This window comes from Gymnodraco acuticeps, unplaced genomic scaffold (genome assembly GCF_902827175.1).
Source record: "Gymnodraco acuticeps unplaced genomic scaffold, fGymAcu1.1, whole genome shotgun sequence".
NCBI classification, from domain to species: domain Eukaryota; kingdom Metazoa; phylum Chordata; class Actinopteri; order Perciformes; family Bathydraconidae; genus Gymnodraco; species Gymnodraco acuticeps.
The window spans coordinates 3,223,945-3,244,113 of record NW_022990021.1 but is presented as its reverse complement, the minus strand read 5'-3'; the positions used below and the strand labels follow the sequence as shown (position 1 = coordinate 3,244,113).

The following is a 20,169-nucleotide window of genomic DNA, read 5'->3' as shown; positions in this document are numbered from 1 at the left end:
AGTCAAGTGAGTTGCAACAAGGCAGGGCATTGTTGCGCCCCCCTTTTCATTGGCACAATGTTTATAAAGAGTTAGAGGAACAGCAGCACTAGCTCTGCCAAAGAAAGAGCAGCCAGGACTGCACATTAAGCTTCACTATGGAGCCGCTTGAAGCTTCTCTTTGGGTTTTTGAATAAAGCAACCATGTCCGCAGAGCCACCTTTCTGCCCTACCAGAGGAATAATGGAGGACGCAAATGATGACATAGCGGTTATCGGGATTGGATGCAATTTCCCTGGAGGTATGACTGAAGTATTTTGAATTTCTCTGCATTTCTTTTCGAGGTTGTCCAAAGGTTAATTCTTGAATTGTGGTACATTCTATTTTAGGTGAAGGTTTGGACAATTTCTGGAAGGTTCTGTTGGAGGGAAATAACTGCGTTGTGGACATTCCACCAGAGAGATTTGACACCACCTTTTGGTATGATGCTGATGAGAGCAAACCCGGAAAGACACAAACAACCAAAGCAGCTCTAATAGAAGGGTAAGCATTTTCTGGCAAAATCAAATGTTAATCCCCACATTTTAAAACATGTGGATAAATCTGCTATTTTATATTTCAGGTTTAATGAGTTTGATCACAGGTTTTTTGGCATTACTGAAGTAGAGGCTGATTTCATGGACCCTCAGCAGAAACTCCTTCTGCAGTGTACATACAGGGCATTAGAAGATGCGGGTATAGCTATGGAAAGCATCAACGGAACCAGAACTGGAGTGTACATGGGTACTACTATCTTTCACATACATAAATCAAAAAGTCAAATCATATTGTTATGATAAACACACTGACATTTTGTTTTTGAATGGTATTGCAGGTCTAATGAACAGGGATTACGAAATACTCCAAAGTAACAGTCCAACCACGATTAATCACTACAACGGCACTGGTACAGCCATGAGTGTGGCGGCCAATAGAATATCCTTCACCTTTAATCTCACCGGCCCTTCATTTGCCGTTGACAGTGCCTGTTCTTCATCTTTGGTGGTGCTTCATTTAGCCTGCCAGGCTATAAAGCAAGGTATGTGGTTAATATTTTTCCCATACAAATGTCATTCCTAAAAGCAATGCATCACATTAAAATGTTTCATATTTTATTTCACTCTCTTTTTCAACTAGGAGACTGCGAGATGGCTCTTTGTGGAGGAGTCAGCTGTATATTAGAACCAAGAGTGTTTGTTGCTCTCAGCAAGGCAAAGATGATCTCACCTGAGGGGACCAGCAAACCTTTCTCTAGCAGAGCAGATGGATACGGTAGAGGGGAGGGCTGTGGTGTAGTTCTCCTGAAGCCGCTGAAAAAGGTAACATTTTGACAGTAATTTCATGCTATTAACACACTTCAAACAGAAGGGGAAATAGATAGTCTGCTAATAATGTCACTTTCTCTACAAAGGCCATAAAAGACTGCAACAGAATATGGGGTATCATCAGCAAAACAGCAGTCAACCAAGATGGACACTCTGTTACTCCGATTACCAAACCATCCATGACACAACAAGAGGAACTCCTGCGCAACATCTACTCAGAGTCTGACCTTGCAAATGTCCAGTACATAGAGGCACATGGGACAGGAACCCCAGTTGGAGATCCAACAGAAGCAGGAAGCATCTCAAATGTCATCGCTAAAGCCAAACCTCCTGGTTCAGAGACGCTGTGGATTGGCTCTGTCAAGGGCAACATTGGACATACAGAATCTGCAGCTGGAGTGGCCGGACTGATAAAGGTACTTTTAATGATGAAGCATGCAACCATTGTTCCGTCAGTTTTCTACTCAGAAGACAATGCCAGTCTAGATGTAAAAGCTCTTGGTATAAGAATTCCAACCAAAGCTGAACAATGGGAGACAAAGGGGTCATTAGAAAAGGTAGCTGGGATCAACAGCTTTGGATTTGGAGGCACAAATGCACATGTGATTGTAAGAGAGCACAGACAGACCAGCCTAGACAATCAGATCCCACAAAGCTGTACAAATCTCTTTGTAACATCCGCAGCCTGTGAGAAATCATTTATTCTGTCTGTCACTGACACCTACCAGAGGCTTTGCAATGATCAAACTGTTGACTTACAGGCCCTGTCCTACACTTCCGCATGTGGAAGGAGTCATTCTAGGCACAAATATAGAAGAGCCTTCCCAACATCTTCCCTCTCAGAGTTAAAACATCAGCTGACATCTGTGTTGAAAGCAAAGGTTGAATCAATAAGTCCTGACATCAAGCTGGTCTTTGTGTTTTGTGGAAATGGCGTTGCCTACAGGGGTATGTGCAAACAGCTCCTAACAGACGTTCCTGTTTTCAGAGATAAGGTCAGAGAAGTGGAGAATCTCTTTCAGAGTCATAAAAACATCAGCATCAGTCAATGGCTTTCTGGTGAATATGATAATAATCATTTCAGCAGGCCAAATGCTGAATGCCAACCTCTTATTTTTGCAGTTCAGGTTGGAATTGCAGCCCTCCTAAAGCACTGGGGTATCAAACCAGACGCTGTGCTTGGACACTCTGTTGGTGAAGTTGCTGCTGCTCACTGTTCTGGTCTTTTGTCTCTTGAGGATGCTGTGAAAGTGTTGCACCACCGCAGTACACTCCAGAATAAGGTCACAGGGGGGAAAATGCTTGTTGTCAGTAATGTGGCTGTAGAAAAGGTATTAAAAACCCTTCCGGAATTTGCTGGTCAAATTTGTGTTGCGGCGCTCAACAGCCCCCAATCCTGCACTCTGTCCGGAGATGCAGATGCTATAGCCATCCTTCATGAGAAGCTGAAGATTATGTTTGCAGAGAAAAATCTCTTCCTCCATGAACTAGATGTACCAGCAGCATACCATAGTCATATGATGGATCCCATACTTGATGACATTGAGACAAGTATTAATCCCTTGTATGCCAAAGACAAGGAGTGCAAACTTTTTTCAACAGTGACTGGTAACTGTTATTCAGATGATGACTTTACAACAGGCAGCTACTGGGCAAAGAACATTAGGGAACCTGTTTTATTTGAACAAGCTCTGCACGCTGTCACCAAAGACAAGCACTCAAGGACAAATGTGGTCTTTGTGGAGATTGGACCCCGTAGGGTACTCCAAAGGAACATACATGAAACTTTGGGAAATAACACCATAGTTCTTCCCTCAGTCCAACCAGAGAAAGATTACAACACAATCTTGTCTACCGTGGCCAAACTCTTTGAACTAGGCAACAGTGTAGATTGGCATCAGCTGTACAGGGGTTATGAAACATTGCCCACAGAGTTTCCAGTCTACCAGTTTGTCAACACAACAAAGGAATTGCATTTTGAAGCTGTGATAAAAGGCAATGAATCGTCTGCATTTCCCCCTCACATGCTCATATCCCCAATAAATCAGGATAACAAAGAGTACATATGCAACCTCTCTTTAGAGACTGCACCATATCTTTGGGAGCATAAAAACAATGGTGTTCCTATTGTTCCAGGCGCATTCTTTGTCGAACTGGCTTATGCCTCAGCGATGGCGAGTTTAAGGCCAAAGAAACCTGTATCTCTGCTCCAGCTCAGTGTAAGATTTGAGAACCTGTTTGCACTAAGCTCAAACTCTCATCAGTTGAAAGTGACTCTGGAACCTGGTGAGAATGGAGCTTCATTTAAAATACATTCTCCTGTCGCAACACATTCCTCTGGAACGTACAGATGTACAGATGGCCAAACGCAGTTAGAAGAACCAACCATTTGTCTTGACATGATCTACAAAAGGTGCACATTGGTCATGAAGAAAAAAGAGATTTATTCTATTCTATCTCAAGCAGGATTTGAATATGGCAATGTCTTTGAACAGCTTGATGATGTGCATTTCGGAGAAGATTTCAAGGAAGCTGTGACAGCTATTCAAGTCCCAAAGGAACTTCTAGAACACCTTCATGACTATTTCATCCACCCTGTGCTATTGGACTATTTCTTGCAAATGACCGCTGTGGTAGCTATCGGAAGGCTAACAGCCAAGCAAGGATTTCCCTCAGCAATCAGTAGTGTAGCCATATCAGCACCACTACAGGAGAATATGGTCATGTACTTGCGAGCCACTCAAGAGACTCCAGGTTTCCTTGATGTGTCTGGTGGCTTTTCCAACACAGATGGTCATGTACTTGTGGAACTTATAGGGGTGAGGATCTCATTTTTGGGCAATTGCTCAAATAGTCTTCAGTCACGTTTTTTCCACAATGAAATGACCTCAATTACTGACAAGGAAGACTTGCAAAATTCAAAAATGAAAGCAATAGTTTTTGAAGACAAACTTGGCATTGCTAAAGGACTAAGGCCATACTTACACCCAGAGTCCGCATTTGTTGAAAGCGGTGAGCATTGGATGCCAGATCAAATTCGAAAGTTAGTGTTGGACTCACTTAAAAGCAATGTGGATTTGGAAAATGTTCTCTTCCTTTGGGGTGTAGATGATTTCAGTCACTTGTCACCTGAGAAGATGCTAGACCGCTTGGTGACTTGCTGTGAGCTATTTCGCCAGATTGTTTTAGTCTTGAAAGAGAGCAAACGCTCTTTCACTGTCCGAGTCATAACCAACAGGTCAACAGAAATGACTGTGGACCATGTCAGTCCTGGTTTTGTGCTGTCTGGTATGACAAGGTCTTGTGCAGCAGAGATTGCTGGCCTCTCTTTTCAACTGATTGATCTTGCTTCTGTGACCGGTGAAGACATTCAAATGCTGGTTTGTGTAATCAACACCTGCCAACATCACGAGGTCATGATCAGCAATGGACATGCATCAACAACGAGAATTGTAAGGACCCCCATGAGAGAGGAGGTTTTATGTGAAGGAGATATGCGGTCAGGAAATGAGGACGACTTTGTTCTTCAGACAACTGATCCATACAGGATGGCTTACTTGTCTGCAGTCCCCTATGACACGAATGCAAGTCCTGTCCAAGAGAAGTCTGTTGAGATTCAGCTGACCACTTTATGTGCTCATTCATCAGATTACTTTCCCGTCACCACTTCACATTTGAACTTTGGCAAGACAATTTATTGGAACAAGCACACATCACTGAATCACAAGCTTCTGGCTTTAGATTTCAGTGGAATTGTCACAGCTGTTGGGAAAAATGTATATAATCTAAGAGTCGGAGATCATATTGCTTCCTGTTATCCAGTTGCTGCCACCGCAAAGATCATAATTCCTCAAGCCGTGTGCTACAGCACCAAAAAAGTCCCGATTTTGAAAGAGACTCCATGTGTGTCTTACTTCATACTGGCCTGGGAGATCTTACAGAGAATGCTGTCCAAGATAGAACAACAGCACAGAAAGCTGATCATTATCTCCTCCAACTCTGCCTCTGCTCTGATGAAAGTTTTGGCTTTGTCAGCAAACAGGTCGGGCTGGAATGTTTCCTCTCTTCCACACTTCAGAGGACAAGCCCTGCATTTTGATCGGAGTCATGCATTTGTATTTCTTCCCCCCTTTGATCACTCTTGGCAGGGGATGCATGACAGTGGTAATCGCGATAGACACATTGTGTTTGTATGCAACAATCACATGTCCTCACTCACAGCGAACAGGTTTGCAATGCAGAGTGAGCACATTCATGTGCATACACTTAATGTGGCTAATGTTCTTCAAAGAGCCAATCTGCAAGAACAAAACAGGAATATCTCCAATTGGCTAATGTCATTAGGTTTTGATTCATTATCTTTACCTTTGAAAAGGGAGACCTTTCAACTATCACGCACGAACAAGCATCAGACTGATGCAGATGATGAGTCCTACTTTACAACAAAGACCGTGCAGCAAGTTGTTCTAGACCAAACAGAATCACAATGTCCAGTGTCTGATATCCCTTTCCTTCCAAGGTCTGGAAAACTGTTTAAACAGAGCTGTGTTTATATTGTCACCGGAGGGCTCTCTGGTTTGGGACTTGAGACCGTAAAGTTCATTGCCCATAATGCTGGAGGTTGTATTGCAACGCTGTCCAGAAGTGCTCTGACTGATGAAATTAAGTTTGAAATGGAAGTTCTCCAGAGAAGATATGGGGTGACAATAATTAATGTCCAATGTGATGTTTCTGTGTCGACGCAGGTCTTGCACGCAATCTCAATGATTAAACAAAGATTCCACTCTTGTCCAATCAAAGGAGTGTTTCACAGCGCTGCGGTGTTACATGATGCGTTGATCGAAAACCTTGATGAGTCCCTCTTCCGAAAAGTGCTGCAGCCCAAAGTGTGTGGGGCTCTAAACCTGCATTATGCAACACTTCACAACAAACTTGATTTCTTTGTGTGCTACTCCTCCATCTCTTCATTTATTGGCAATGCCTCACAATGTAACTACGCTGCAGCCAATTCTTTCCTCGACAGTTTCTGTCATTATCGGAGAAACCTTGGACTTGCTGGACAGTCCATCAACTGGGGTCCTTTGAACCTGGGTCTCTTGTTGAACAAGGACAATTTCCAACAGTTTCTGGAGGCAAAGGGGATGATGGTCATGGATGTGTGTTACGTTCAAATGGCACTTGAAACATGTCTTGTGATGAACAGACCACAACAAGTCATATGTAAGTTCAACTTCAAAAATCTTCACATTCATGTGCTTTCACAAAATGCCTCTCTCCGAGAGCGGCTGTCAGCTTTAGTGGAAATGGAGTTTAAGGATTATCTCAATAATGAGCCTAGGGTTCAGCATTTGTCTTCGCCACACGAAAGTGTCAGAAGAATTGTAAGTGACATCAGCAATGTTAGTATGGATGAGCTGGATGATGACTCAACTCTGTGCGGGCTGGGCATTGATTCAATGTTGGCCATGACTCTTCAGAACAAGATTTTCCAAGAAACAGGTGTAAATGTACCTTTGGTTAAAATACTGGACCCCAACAGTACACTGGCCACCTTGGCAGGTATTGTAATGAATGGATAATTTCCCCTAAAAAAAATGGGTGGGAAAAGCATTTGCAGACATGAGAAAATGATTGGACTGCACTTATTCCAAGGACGGCTGTGTTTCAGTGCTCTGGTTTTACTCTTATGGGAGTTACAGTTACAATTATTTTGATAGTCTTGTAACCCTAAAATAATTATTGTATATGTTATATTAGTACTACATACTGATTTTTTTTTACTTTAACAGATCTGTACAATATCTGTAATCATCCAAATGTGCTGTGGTTGCAGTTCCTGGATATGTAAATAACACATTTTATGTAAAAGTCCAAATGTTTTTTTTTCTACTGGCAAATTTGTTAGTGTAGCAAAAGCTTGATATAGCTCATAACCATGAAAACCACTGTCATTGTCACTGCACTTTTTAGATGTTGTTCTTCACTATTATTGTGTCTTGTTTGTGATTTTAAATAATGAGCGTTGGCCTAACATATGTACCATGGGGGCACAATGTTCAAAAATAAAATGTCTTGTCTTTGAAATGGACTTTGAATCTTCACATGTTTAATTTGTATTTTCTAAGATGTGTAATCACTAAAGAAGGGCTACTGCAATTGTGAACAAATAAAATAGGACATCATGATCCAATTTGGAGCCAGTCAGTTGTGTAACATTGTTATTGTGTAATCTGCTTAAAGAGTATTTGTTAAAAAAAGAAAACACTATCAGGTGCATAGAAAATTGTCATTTTATTATATTGTGTTATTAAGCAAAAACATTAGATATGTTGCAAAGACAACATGTAAAAACGTATTGTTAGAACATTTTGGAACCACATTATGGTCATTTCAAATTGCTATGAAGTGAAACATGTTTTACACAATGCAATACAAAATATATGCTTTTCCAAAACTCCTTATAATACTTGTGCAACCAAATGATTTAGGAGTTCCTTAATGATGATTATAAATTAATGAAAAAAATACTATATTGACTTTACAGTTTTCATTTTATTTGCATGTGTGTTCATGTCCTCCTTGAGAACAATGTCCTTATCAGCGCAAATTATAATGGATTGTTCAACAATACAAGGCTCAGTATTTATAGATGCCCTCAATTAAACATTTATAAGACATGCAAGAATACAGTATCACACTTTTTGTTCCATCAATATCATAAAGGAGATTATTAATCAGAATCTTTGAGCCGGCTGTGATAAAAATTTGCCATGAGCTGTGAGGGATGAGGGAATGTAAAACAGCGGCAAAATTAAGTTACACTTGTACCATATATGCAGTCTGAACATTTACATGTTTTTACAGAAGTGTGCATTTTATTGTAATGCTGACTTTTTCCAAGTTTACATCATGAACATATCACTAAACAGAATGGGTCAAATAAAGTATCCCTTCTATATCTTCAAAAAAAGCGAGTAAAATAAGATTATGTATAACAATGTAAAACAAATATACCAAAACGAACAAAAACAATAACAACAGCAAACATTGTCACTTTTTTTTTTTTTTTAAATAAGAAAAGTTCAGTAGGAATGTGCATTGTTTTCAATGGCCATTATAAGCCTCATATTAGGTCCAATAACATGTTCAGGTATTCCTGTGTTATGATGGTCTAATAACTGATTGTCTAGAATTCTGTGTCTGCATTTGTCATTTTTACAATCTGGTACTAATGCGTCTAATGGGAATAGGCTCCAAGTTATCACTGGAACCTTCACCTTCACCTTCACTCAGTAGAGAAACTACCGTTGAGAGAGTAGCATTTGGATCCAACAGTTTCACCAAAGGCACATTCACGCCTCTCTCCTGAAAGATGAGATTCTGCAGAGTCATGGCCTGCATGGAGTCAATGCCTACAGATGAAAGAGGTGATTCATCCTTCAGCTCGCTTTTAGCCATGCCGATGGTCTCACAAATCAGAGACACAACATAATCTTTTGGTGACACTGTTTGAGTTTGTTTGGTTTGAGAATCTGTCTCTTTGGATTTTTGGAAAGCCTCCTCTACCAATGCAGACAGGCGCATGGTCAAGGCCGCATTTTGTGAGAGGATGTTGAACCTTATGTTTCTGAAGTGAAACCTGCAAACCGCCTGTTGGGGTAGATTGAGCACAAGGCATTGCTCCAGACTTTGATGAATCTCAGCCACATCCAACACCATCATCCCCTTTGCCTCAAGAAACTGCTGGAAATGTTCCTTGTTCAAGAGGAGGCCAAGGTTTAGGGCTCCCCAGTTGATGGACTGCCCAGGCAGCCCGATTTTGCGCCGGTACTGACAGAACATGTCGAGGAATGTGTTGGCTGCTGCATAGTTTGTTTGTGATGCGTTTCCCAGAAAAGCTGAGATGGAGGAGTAACACACAAAGTAATCCAGTTGACAGTGCTTTGTTGCATGATGCAAATTCAGTGCACCATTGACTTTGGGTTTGAGTACTTTCTCATAAAGAGATCTGTTGAGGGACTCAATCCGCCCATCATCCAAGACAACTGCACTGTGAAACACTCCATTGATTGGACAGCCAGGGAATGTCTTGCCTATGGCGTTGATAACAGTGTGCACACACTCAGACACAGATATGTCACACTCCATGGAAGTGATGCAGTTTCCACACTGTTTCTCCACATTGTGTATCTCTTGCTCCACATCTGGTGTGGGCTTGCTCCTAGAGAGTATGACAACATACTCACCCCCTCTTTGTGAAATGAACTTGACAGTTTCAAACCCCAGACCAGAAAGACCACCTGTAACTATGTACACAGCCCTCTTTCGGAAAAGCTGTTTTTTTGTTGGCAGCAACGGAATGTCAGACGGCGTACTGCTGCCATATTTTTCCAAAACCACAACAGCCAGTGTCTTTGAGTTGAAGTATGATTGTGGTGTCTCTGACTTAAGGATCTCAATGCTTTCAGATTTGACATTCTGATAAGTATAGCTATCAAGGGAAAATGTCCTGTTCAAGTTCAAGGATTTTAACCAATGATAGATGTAAGGCCTTTGTGCACTCAAGTATCCCTTTTGCAAAATGACAGGCATCTGAATTGTCTGAACATGAACACTGTCCTTAACACTTTGGATCACATCCTGAGCAAGCAAACACTGCATCTGGGATTCACAGATGAAGACAACATGTTGGATACCTGGAAAGTTGCATATGTTAGCAATCAGTGAATCATCAAACGGAGGCAGGATGACAAAAACATCCATTTGATTGACATTTACAAAAGAGCCATTGCACTGTGTGCCAACAATCACGTTCCAGCCTGACTTGTAAGCAGTGAGTGCCAAGACTTTCATCAGAGCAGAATCAGGCACAGAGGATACGATTCCCAGATTATGTTTGGCTCTTGACAAGGCTCGATGAAGGATCTCCCATGCTAGCACAAAGTAGGAAACACAAGGTGTCTTTTGAAGAAATGGAAACCGCTTGATGCTGTAGCACACATCCTCTGGAACTCTGACCTTGCTGGCTGCTACCACAGGATAACAGGAAGCAACCTGGTCTCCCACTTTCAATTTCCTGACATATTTTCCGACTGCTGTAATAGTACCACTGAAATCAAGCGCCAGTAGCTTGTGTTTCTGTGATGAGTGTTTGTTCCAGTATAGCGTCTGGCCAAAATTCAGATGTGATGCACTGACAGGGAAGTAATCTGGCGAATGAGCACATATCTTACTTGGCCGAATTTCAACTGACCTGTCCCTAACTGCCTCGGGGTCCCCCTTAAAGTGAATGGCACTCAAGTGAGTCATGTTATGTGCCTCATCTGTCTGAAGGATGCAGGGCTCTGACACTGTAGAAGTAAACCTGCCCACTGAACTGTCCATGATTTCAGGTGGAGTGCGGACAATAGAAGGTTTCAGAATCTGCCCATCTTTTACCACCAACTCTGGGTACTTGCTGCAAGGATGCGATCTTAGGACCTCAGATAGAGCTGCAATGTCCTTGGGAGAGGTGCTGCTAATATCAATCAGCTGAAAGGAAAGCTCTGGTATCTCTGCAGCAAATGATCTGGTCATACCAGCGAGGGCAAAACCTGGACTTATGTGGTCCACTGTGATATCAGATGAACAGTAGGTGACTGCTCTGATGGAGTTTGGAAAGCGAATTTGCTTTAGCTTAAGGACTATTTGGCGGAAAGTCTCCAAGCAGCTCGCCAAATTCTGCAATACAACATCAGCTGACAGTGAAGTCAGGTCTTCTTTGCCCCACACAAATAAGACCTCATCGAAGTTGTTCTCAATGTCGGTAATATTAAGATTTAGCAGGAGTGTAGGAAACCCATTGCTCAAGATGTCTTTTGCATGTTTGAAGGGAACGTATATAGACTTCAAGTCCAAATATTGTTGCAGGCCTTTTGAGATCCCTTTACTGTCGGCAAACACCAATGCCTTTGGAGGAAATGCAGATGTGACATCTTCAGGGATGACACGAAAGGCATTATGGTAGAAATACTCCTCAACCACATGAGAGCGACTACCAAGGTACTTGATTATCACGTGCTTTACCTCAACCAACACTTTCCCTTGTTTATCTGCAAAGCAGCCACATATCTCAAGGTGATCTTTGCCCACATCAATTGCTCTCAGATACACAACCATCTCATCTTGCAAAGGTTCGAACACTGTCAAACTTCCGATTTTGGCAGGAAAGCCTGGTCTACCCGCAAAAATGTGCTCCACTGTAACTGGGAGAAGCTGCATCAGAAAGTCCAAAACAACAGGATGGATGTAGTAGTCATGCAACTGAGACCGCAGTTCTTCTGGAACAGTGACTTTTGCAAAAGCCTCCTTGAGATCTTCTCCATAGTGCACATCCCACTTATTCTTGAAGACGTCTCCATACTGAAAGCCTCCTTGAGAGAGATACCCATAAAACTCCTCAGAGCTCACTACTGATTTGCATCTTTTGTAGATGGAGCTTAATGAAATGCACTGTTCCTCAATCAGCCTCTCTTTCTTTGAAACCACTGTGCCTGATGCATACATTGCTGATGGAGAGAGAACCATGAACTTAGTGTCTTCCTCTCTTTTTTCTAGTTGCACCTTCATTTCTGGTGAATTCTGGCTTAAAACGAAAGGACTGTGGAAATTGACACTGACCTGTAGTGAGCAGAGCGGTACTTTTGGTTTGGCACTGGCCATGAATGCCGCTAAGCCCAACTCAGCATAGAAGGCCCCAGGAATTATGGGTATGTTGTTGTGCTTGTGCTCTTTCAGGTAGAAAGAAGAGTCAGACATCAGATCACAACTGAAAATGTTACTTTCACTCCCTGTCTGACAGAGCACAGGGTGATTGCTCACTGTGTTTTTCTGTGCTGCTCCAATGATAACATCCCTGTCCGAACAATCAAACTGGTATTTTGGAATAGGCAGTGGCATCGTCTCATATCCTCTGTAGAAGGTGTCCCAATTTACTTGAACACCTAGTTCAAACAGATTAGAAACAACAGACAGTAATGTTTCATGATCTTTTTCTGGCTGCACAGAGGCAAGGACAGATGTGTCATTCCCCAGAGATTCCATGATGTTTCTCTGTAGTGCCCTTCTTGGCCCTATCTCTACAAACACTACATTCTTCTTGCCTTTGGTTGCTGAGTTCACAGCCTGCTCAAAAGCTACTGGCTCACGAATGTTCCTCGCCCAGTACTCCCCTGTGCAGAAATCCCCATGCTGGACTTCCTTGCCAGTCACTGTTGAGAACAACTCTGTGTCGAGATCATTGACCTTTAACGAGCCAATTGTCTCCTCGATTTCTTGCAGAATCGGGTCCATCATGTGGCTGTGGTAAGCAGCAGGAACGTCCAAAACACGGAGGAACAGATTCTGACTGTTAGCTGAGGTGCTTAGCTCTTTATGGATGCTCTCAATTGCATCTGCATCACCTGAGAGGGTGCAGGACTGCAAACTGTTGAAAGCAGCCAGGTAAACTTTACCAGAGTAACAAGGGAGAAGAGCAGTTACCTCGGATATAGCCATGTTGTTGATCACAAGCATCTTTCCCCCAGTGACTCTGTTCTGGAGAGTGCTGCGGAAAATAGATGACTTTTACTGCATCCTCAAGAGACAAGAGGCCAGAACAGTGAGCAGCTGCAACCTCGCCAACCGAGTGTCCAAGTATTGCATCGGGCTTGACACCCCAGTACTTGAGTAGGGTAGTAATGCCAACTTGGATAGCAAAGAGGAGTGGTTGGATAACATGTGGCTTGTTGAAGTCACTACCCTCAATCTCACTCTCAAGTGTGTCCAAAATGTTAGTTTTACTCAGTCTTTGGAAGAGTTTTCCAATCTCTTCGATCTTACCCCTGAACACAGGCTCATGTTTAAGTAGCTGTTTGCACATGCCATGGTAAGTGACACCATTTCCGCAAAACACAAACACTAGCCTTGGATCTGAAAGGGAAGGGCGAACATTTTTGCTTAAAGTGGCACTTAACTTTTCCTTAAGCTCAACTTTGGATGAAACAATGATGGCCTTTCTGTATTTATGTTTTAGATGGCTCCTTCTGCAAGCTGATGTGTACAACAGCGAATCTACATCAAGTTCACTATCTGCATCTAGCTGTTTAATGGTGTCTTCTGTCATCAGAGTAAGAGATTTTGGTGAATTTGCCGACATGAGAAAATACTTTTTCTGTTTTCCACCATTTCTCTGCTCAATGTGTGATTGCTTGTGCTGTTTGACAATGGCGTGTGCATTGGTACCCCCAAAGCCAAAGTTATTAACTCCTGCAATTCTTGGACCTAAGGCTTTCCATTTTTCTGATTCCTTAGGAACTTTAATGTTCAGGGCTTTAGCATCTACACTGGCGGTCTCCTCAGAATAGAAAACTGAGGGGCAAATTGTTTCATGCTTCATCATGAGGAGAACCTTAATGAGTCCGGCCACTCCCGCTGCAGATTCTGTATGTCCAATATTGCTCTTCACAGAGCCAATCCGCAGTATCTCTGAACCAGGAGGTTTGGCTTTAGCAATGACATTTGAGATGCTTCCTGCCTCTGTTGGATCTCCAACTGGGGTTCCTGTCCCATGTGCCTCTATGTACTGGACATTCACAAGGTCAGACTCTGAGTAGATTCTGCGCAGGAGTTCCTCTTGTTGTGTCATGGATGGTTTGGTGATTGGGGAAACTGAGTGTCCATCTTGGTTAACAGCTGTTTTGCTGATGATACCCCAGATATGGTCATGGTCTTGTATAGCCTGTAAAGCAAAAACAAGAAGATAAACAACAAGAGTAGGTAATATGGAATAAAATGTGTGATGTTTAATGTTTAAAATAAACCAGTTACTGATATGGTTAATGGAAAATAAAAAGATAACAATTACATTGTTCAACTTTTATGACTTCATATTCTTACCTTTTTCAGCGGCTTCAGCAGAACAACTCCACAGCCCTCCCCTCTACCATAACCATCTGCTTTGTTGGAGAAGGGTTTGCTGGTCCCTTCAGGTGAGATCATCTTGGCCTTGCTAAGAGCAACAAACACTCTTGGCTCTATAATACAGTTGACTCCCCCACAAACAGCCATTTCACAATCGCCTGATGAAATAAAACACGTTGCATAATCTCAAACAATAATATTTGAAAACCCTCATTAAACAGTATCTTTGCAATTAAACCCACAACGCTACAGATTTCCATCAACTGTACCTTACAGGCTGCTCTAAAAAGTCTCATTAATGTTAGTTGGACTACTATACAGACCTTGTTTAATGGATTGACAGGCAAGATGAAGAGCCACAAGAGATGATGAGCAGGCACAGTCTAGAGACAGTGAGGGCCCAGTGAAGTTGAAGATGTAGGACACTCTGTTTGCAGCAATACTCATGGCAAGGCCTGTGCCAGTCCAGTGGTTGATCACACTTGGGTGCACGTGTGCAGCGTTTGTCTCATAATCTCTGTTCATGATGCCTACAATAAAAGCAACATTAAACTGATAAGAAACGTGCATAGGAACCCCAGTTCGCCGTACATAATGGCAGCCCACTGCTCCTAACACTAGGATGGGTCAAATGCAGAGAAACAATTTCCCCACGGGGATTAATAAAGTATATCTAAATCAAAATAAAAAAACAACATAATCTAGTGGTTATTGCATGGAGAATATTCAAAGAAAAGTGGTAACGTCTGATGGAAATATTAAACAAAACTAAATTAAAAAAAGATTTCCCTGGCAAAATAGTTTTAGCGACTTACCGAAATACACTCCAGTCCTGGTCCCACTGGCCTTCTCCATAGGGATTCCGGCATTTTCCAAAGCCCTGTAGACACACTGAAGGAGCTGTTTTTGTTGAGGGTCCATCTGTTCCACTTCACTTTCACTGATGCCAAAGAATCTGTGGTCAAATTCATTGAACCTGAAACAATTGAAATCCATTAAATCAAATGTAGTGATTTAGCAATAATTCATAATGTATTACTTGAATTGCCTGAAGTGAAACTTCTTTGCTGGTGATAACCATACTTTAACATTTATGCTCTTCACAGGGAGAGCTCTTTTTAGGGAGAAGCAATAAAACAAAGAAGGGGGTTTCTACACACAACCATGTTTTGTGGTGTACAAAGACCCCCTTCAAAGTTGTAAGGTGGTCCAGTGTCCCTTCTTCATTTTTGATGATCCAAAATCCCTTCTATATCGAGTTACACAGTTTGTATTTAATCAGATTTAACATCGTCTTTTGATGGATGGATGAGGTTTATATTAAGGGGAATATGACAGCACATTAAGCTCGGACTGTGTATTATATAACGGACTACACGTTCTTTTTCAATGCAAGTTCAGTACAATTATCAGATAAGGACTTTATATAGATTTAGAATAGATCTGGCATTGACCCGGAATCTGGAATTAATACAAAATCAGTGACATCATCAACATCTGAGTTCACAGTTTAATAGACATCTCAATAATGCAGAAAACCTTAAAGGGGACCTATTATGCAAAATGCACTTTTTGATGACTTTTATACATAAATATATGTCCCCGGTGTGTCAGGGAACTCACTAAGTGTCAGAAAACAAAACCCTCTATCTTTTCCTCCGTACCCACATCTCTGAAAAAAAAAGAAAAAGGGGGGTGCTAATGAGCAGATCCAGGATTTTGGCTCCTATGACGTCATTGGCGACATTTGGCACACGTGACACGTCCCAACCTATCGTCTCCGGCACACATGACACGTCCCAACCTATCGTCTCCGGCATACGTGACACGTCCCAATCTATCGTCTCCGTGTCTAGTAGTGATGGGAATTATGGCTCTTTGAAGAGAGCCGGATCTTATGGCTCCGTTTCTTTCAAAGAGCCTTTCAAAAGAGCCGTTTTTTTTAAAGGGGGCGAGGTTACTACTATTATCTGCCAAATAATCACAAGGATAATGATTGACTATATTGCCAGACCTATTGTCAATAATCTGCATTGTAAACATGACACAAGGTGGCACCATATCCATGTCATTCATGTCAGTGAATGTACTACTTTGAATGTACCCTCTGTATGTGTTAAGTAAATAAAGTTGCCTTGCCTTGAATGAAATGTACGCAACTCTTAATATTAGATACTGTGTTTTTAAGTGGCGATGGAGATTATGTGTGGACCCTGCTTTAAAGAATATTTTGCCTTTAAAATGGTGCGCTTTATCACTGCCTGGATTTTGGTTGAAGTGCATCCAAAGGCTGCTGCGGTTTCGCATTTGGCTCATTTTCCATCCAATCAACACGTCGTTACCTGTCCTGTACCACTTGTTATGACTTCTCTCTCGCACGTATTCCGTTAAGACCCACCCCATCTCACCACTCGTTTTGAAACCTACCAATCAGAGTAGGGGCGGGTCTTCACAGAATACGTTAGGGGAACAAAATCAAGCTTTTTAAAAGGCGAGTGAATTTTGGCAGGCAGTGAGTGCGGACCTATGGTGCGGACCAACGGTTGAACGATAAAAAGAACGGCTCTCACCAAGTACGACTCGGTTCCCCTCGTTCGTACCAAAGAGCCGTTCAAAAGAATCGGCTCGTTCGCGACCGACACATCACTAGTGTCTAGCTGAATCCCCTCTCGCAGCTGTGTGTCTGTGTATTCAGCAGGATGTCTGCAGGAGGCACTTAGAGTAAAGTTGTTATATACACTGAACAAAAATATAAATGCAACACTTTTGTTTTTGCTCCCATTTTTCATGAGATGAACTCAAAGATCTAAAACATTTTCTATATACACAAAATAACCATTTATCTCAAATATTGTTCACAAATCTGAAAAAATCTGTGATAGTGAGCACTTCTCCTTTGCCGAGATAATCCATCCCACCTCACAGGTGTGGCATATCAAGATGCTGATTGGACAGCATGATTATTGCACAGGTGTGCCTTAGGCTGGCCACAATAAAAGGCCACTCTAAAATGTTCAGTTTTGCTTTATTGGGGGGGTCCGAAAACCAGTCAGTATCTGGTGTGACCACCATTTGCCTCACACAGTGCAACACATCTCCTTCGCATAGAGTTGATCAGGTTGTTGATTGTGGCCTGTGGAATGTTGGTCCACTCCTCTACAATGGCTGTGCGAAGTTGCTGGATATTGGCAGGAACTGGAACACGCTGTCGTATATGCCGATCCAGAGCATCCCAAACATGCTCAATGGGTGACATGTCCGTTGAGTATGCTGGCCATGCAAGAACTGGGATGTTTTCAGCCTCCAGGAATTGTGTACAGATCCTTGCAACATGGGGCCGTGCATTATCATGCTGCAACATGAGGTGATGGTCGTGGATGAATGGCACAACAATGGGCCTCAGGATCTCGTCACGGTATCTCTGTGCATTCACAATGCCATCAATAAAATGCACCTGTGTTCGTCATCCATAACATACGCCTGCCCATACCATAACCCCACCACCACCATGGGCCACTCGATTCACAACATTGACATCAGAAAACCGCTCACCCACACGACGCCACACACGCTGTCTGCCATCTGCCCTGAACAGTGAAAACCGGGATTCATCCGTGAAGAGAACACCTCTCCAACGTGCCAGACGCCATCGAATGTGAGCATTTGCCCACTCAAGTCGGTTACGACGACGAACCGGAGTCAGGTCGAGACCCCGATGAGGACGACGAGCATGCAGATGAGCTTCCCTGAGACGGTTTCTGACAGTTTGTGCAGAAATTCTTTGGTTATGCAAACCGATTGTTGCAGCAGCTGTCCGAGTGGCTGGTCTCAGACGATCTTGGAGGTGAACATGCTGGATGTGGAGGTCCTGGGCTGGTGTGGTTACACGTGGTCTGCGGTTGTGAGGCCGGTTGGATGTACTGCCAAATTCTCTGAAACGCCTTTGGAGACGGCTTATGGTAGAGAAATGAACATTCAATTCACGGGCAACAGCTCTGGTGGACATTCCTGCTGTCAGCATGTCAATTGCACGCTCCCTCAAAACTTGCGACATCTGTGGCATTGTGCTGTGTGATAAAACTGAAAATTTTAGAGTGGCCTTTTATTGTGGCCAGCCTAAGGCACACCTGTGCAATAATCATGCTGTCCAATCAGCATCTTGATATGCCACACCTGTGAGGTGGGATGGATTATCTCGGCAAAGGAGAAGTGCTCACTATCACAGATTTTTTCAGATTTGTGAACAATATTTGAGAGAAATGGTTATTTTGTGTATATAGAAAATGTTTTAGATCTTTGAGTTCATCTCATGAAAAATGGGAGCAAAAACAAAAGTGTTGCATTTATATTTTTGTTCAGTGTATAATACATATAATGGCACTAGCGGTAAACACTTAAGAAAGAACATGTCAAGCTATGTGCTGTATCAGAAACAATGCGCTGCGTGTTTTGGGAGTAATATGGTCTGTGTTTACTTTAGCAAGCATGCTAACACTCAGAGCTAACGCTGTAGGCTACTGGAGAGGATATGTGTAATGTAATGTCCTTGTGGTAAACCCTGCGAGAGAGAAAGGTTTGAGCTCCATACTGTTTCAGAAATAATGCTTGAAGCGGTTGGGAGCATAATATGGCATTTAATCACGGCAGCGTTTAGCTGAGTTTCTCCCAGTAGAAAACTCTCTTAGCAGGGGAAAGCTGCATGACGCTACAAAGGGGCGTGGCTAGCAGCAGCCGTTCCATTTAAAGCAGAATCAGCCTTTTTGGAACAGGGCTGAAATAGAGGGGTATGAGCAGTATGAGGCATGGCTACCATGGGTGATCTGTTTGGTATTTTAAGCAAAAAACTTCACAGACATGTTTTGTATAGGTATGGCCCGACAATATATTTTTCAAATATAGCATAATAGGTCCACTTTAAATGAAGGGCCACAAAGAAAAGACACCCCTGTTTTCATTTACCCAATACAAATAATTACGAGAAGCCTCAACTAAGCTTGTACAACATTAGAGAGATACCTTTATTAATAGGGAAAACACGTTATTACATCAGTTTTAATGTATAAGTTATAAAACACGAGTCGTTTTATCTAAATTGGAAAATCATTTATAAACAGCATACCCATTGATAAGTGCAGCCTTGGCTGTGCGGGATTTACCCGCCTTGTTGTCATCAGGGTCATACCAGCTGGATATGTCAAATCTCTCTTTGGGAATTGGCACAGAACAGTTTTTCCCCTCCAACAGAACCTTCCAGAAATTGTCAAGCCCTTCTCCTGTTTGAAAAGACATACGTCATACTTCAAATCTCAACTGTGGTAATATACATAGTTGGCAGATAAGGAGAACAATGCCCACTGTCAATTGCACAATGCTCTTGGTTTGCAACACAAAGTTATGTTGAAAAGTTAAAACAATTGCTTTGTGAACTAATATAACAATTTTTGTTATTAGATTTAAATAGAATAAAAAGAAGAAAATGTTTTGGGGAATTAATTTCACCAGCCATGATGGTCTTTAAGAGGTTGTATGTCTCAAGTACAATAATTTGTATTGTGTTAATTTCTAGTAATGTTCTCCATTTGTCTTAACACACAAATGGAAAATCTGTCAATGTGATAGTAATTAACACAAAAAACGTAATGAACAAAAAATACGTTCACAAATTCAAAGTACTTACCCCCTGGAAAATTGCATCCAATGCCTACCACGGCAATAGCGTCTTCAGCTTCTTCCATTCTGACTGTACATCACTGAGGATCAAAAATCAAAAATCTTTACTGCATCATAACAGTATCAATGCTGCTTGCAGGCAGCGCTCGCATCCAGAAAGTCAATGTATATAGCGTTCTTGCAAACTATTTAATTAGTCCAGTTTCGTCATGCACTG

General features: G+C 42.1%; 2 protein-coding genes across 2 annotated transcripts; one reads left to right on the top strand and one right to left on the bottom strand.

Moving 5' to 3' along the window:
* The first annotated feature begins 100 nt into the window (after nt 1–100).
* pks1 (polyketide synthase 1) lies at nt 101–7,382 on the top strand. The gene is made up of 6 exons (XM_034214147.1): nt 101–280; nt 369–522; nt 602–762; nt 854–1,057; nt 1,156–1,337; nt 1,430–7,382. Exons 1-6 carry the CDS (start codon nt 184–186, stop codon nt 6,920–6,922), a joined length of 6,291 nt encoding a protein of 2,096 aa, XP_034070038.1. The 5' UTR covers nt 101–183; the 3' UTR covers nt 6,923–7,382.
* A 1,176-nt stretch (nt 7,383–8,558) lies between these two features.
* Nucleotides 8,559–20,040, bottom strand: LOC117544666 (phthiocerol synthesis polyketide synthase type I PpsD-like). The gene is given in 7 exon segments (XM_034213934.1): nt 8,559–12,935; nt 12,937–14,100; nt 14,259–14,440; nt 14,606–14,812; nt 15,098–15,258; nt 19,402–19,555; nt 19,960–20,040. Coding segments are annotated over 7 exon segments (6,303 nt in total). The 5' UTR covers nt 20,018–20,040.
* Nucleotides 20,041–20,169: the final 129 nt, after the last annotated feature.

Bases quoted from the DNA above. Each gene is read 5' to 3' on its own strand.
- pks1 (XM_034214147.1), top strand. From the start codon at position 184: ATGTCCGCAGAGCCACCTTTCTGCCCTACCAGAGGAATAATGGAGGAC. The intron at 1,058-1,155 runs GTATGTGGTTAA...TTTTTCAACTAG, and splicing joins CTGCCAGGCTATAAAGCAAG to GAGACTGCGAGATGGCTCTT. The intron at 1,338-1,429 runs GTAACATTTTGA...TTCTCTACAAAG, and splicing joins TCCTGAAGCCGCTGAAAAAG to GCCATAAAAGACTGCAACAG.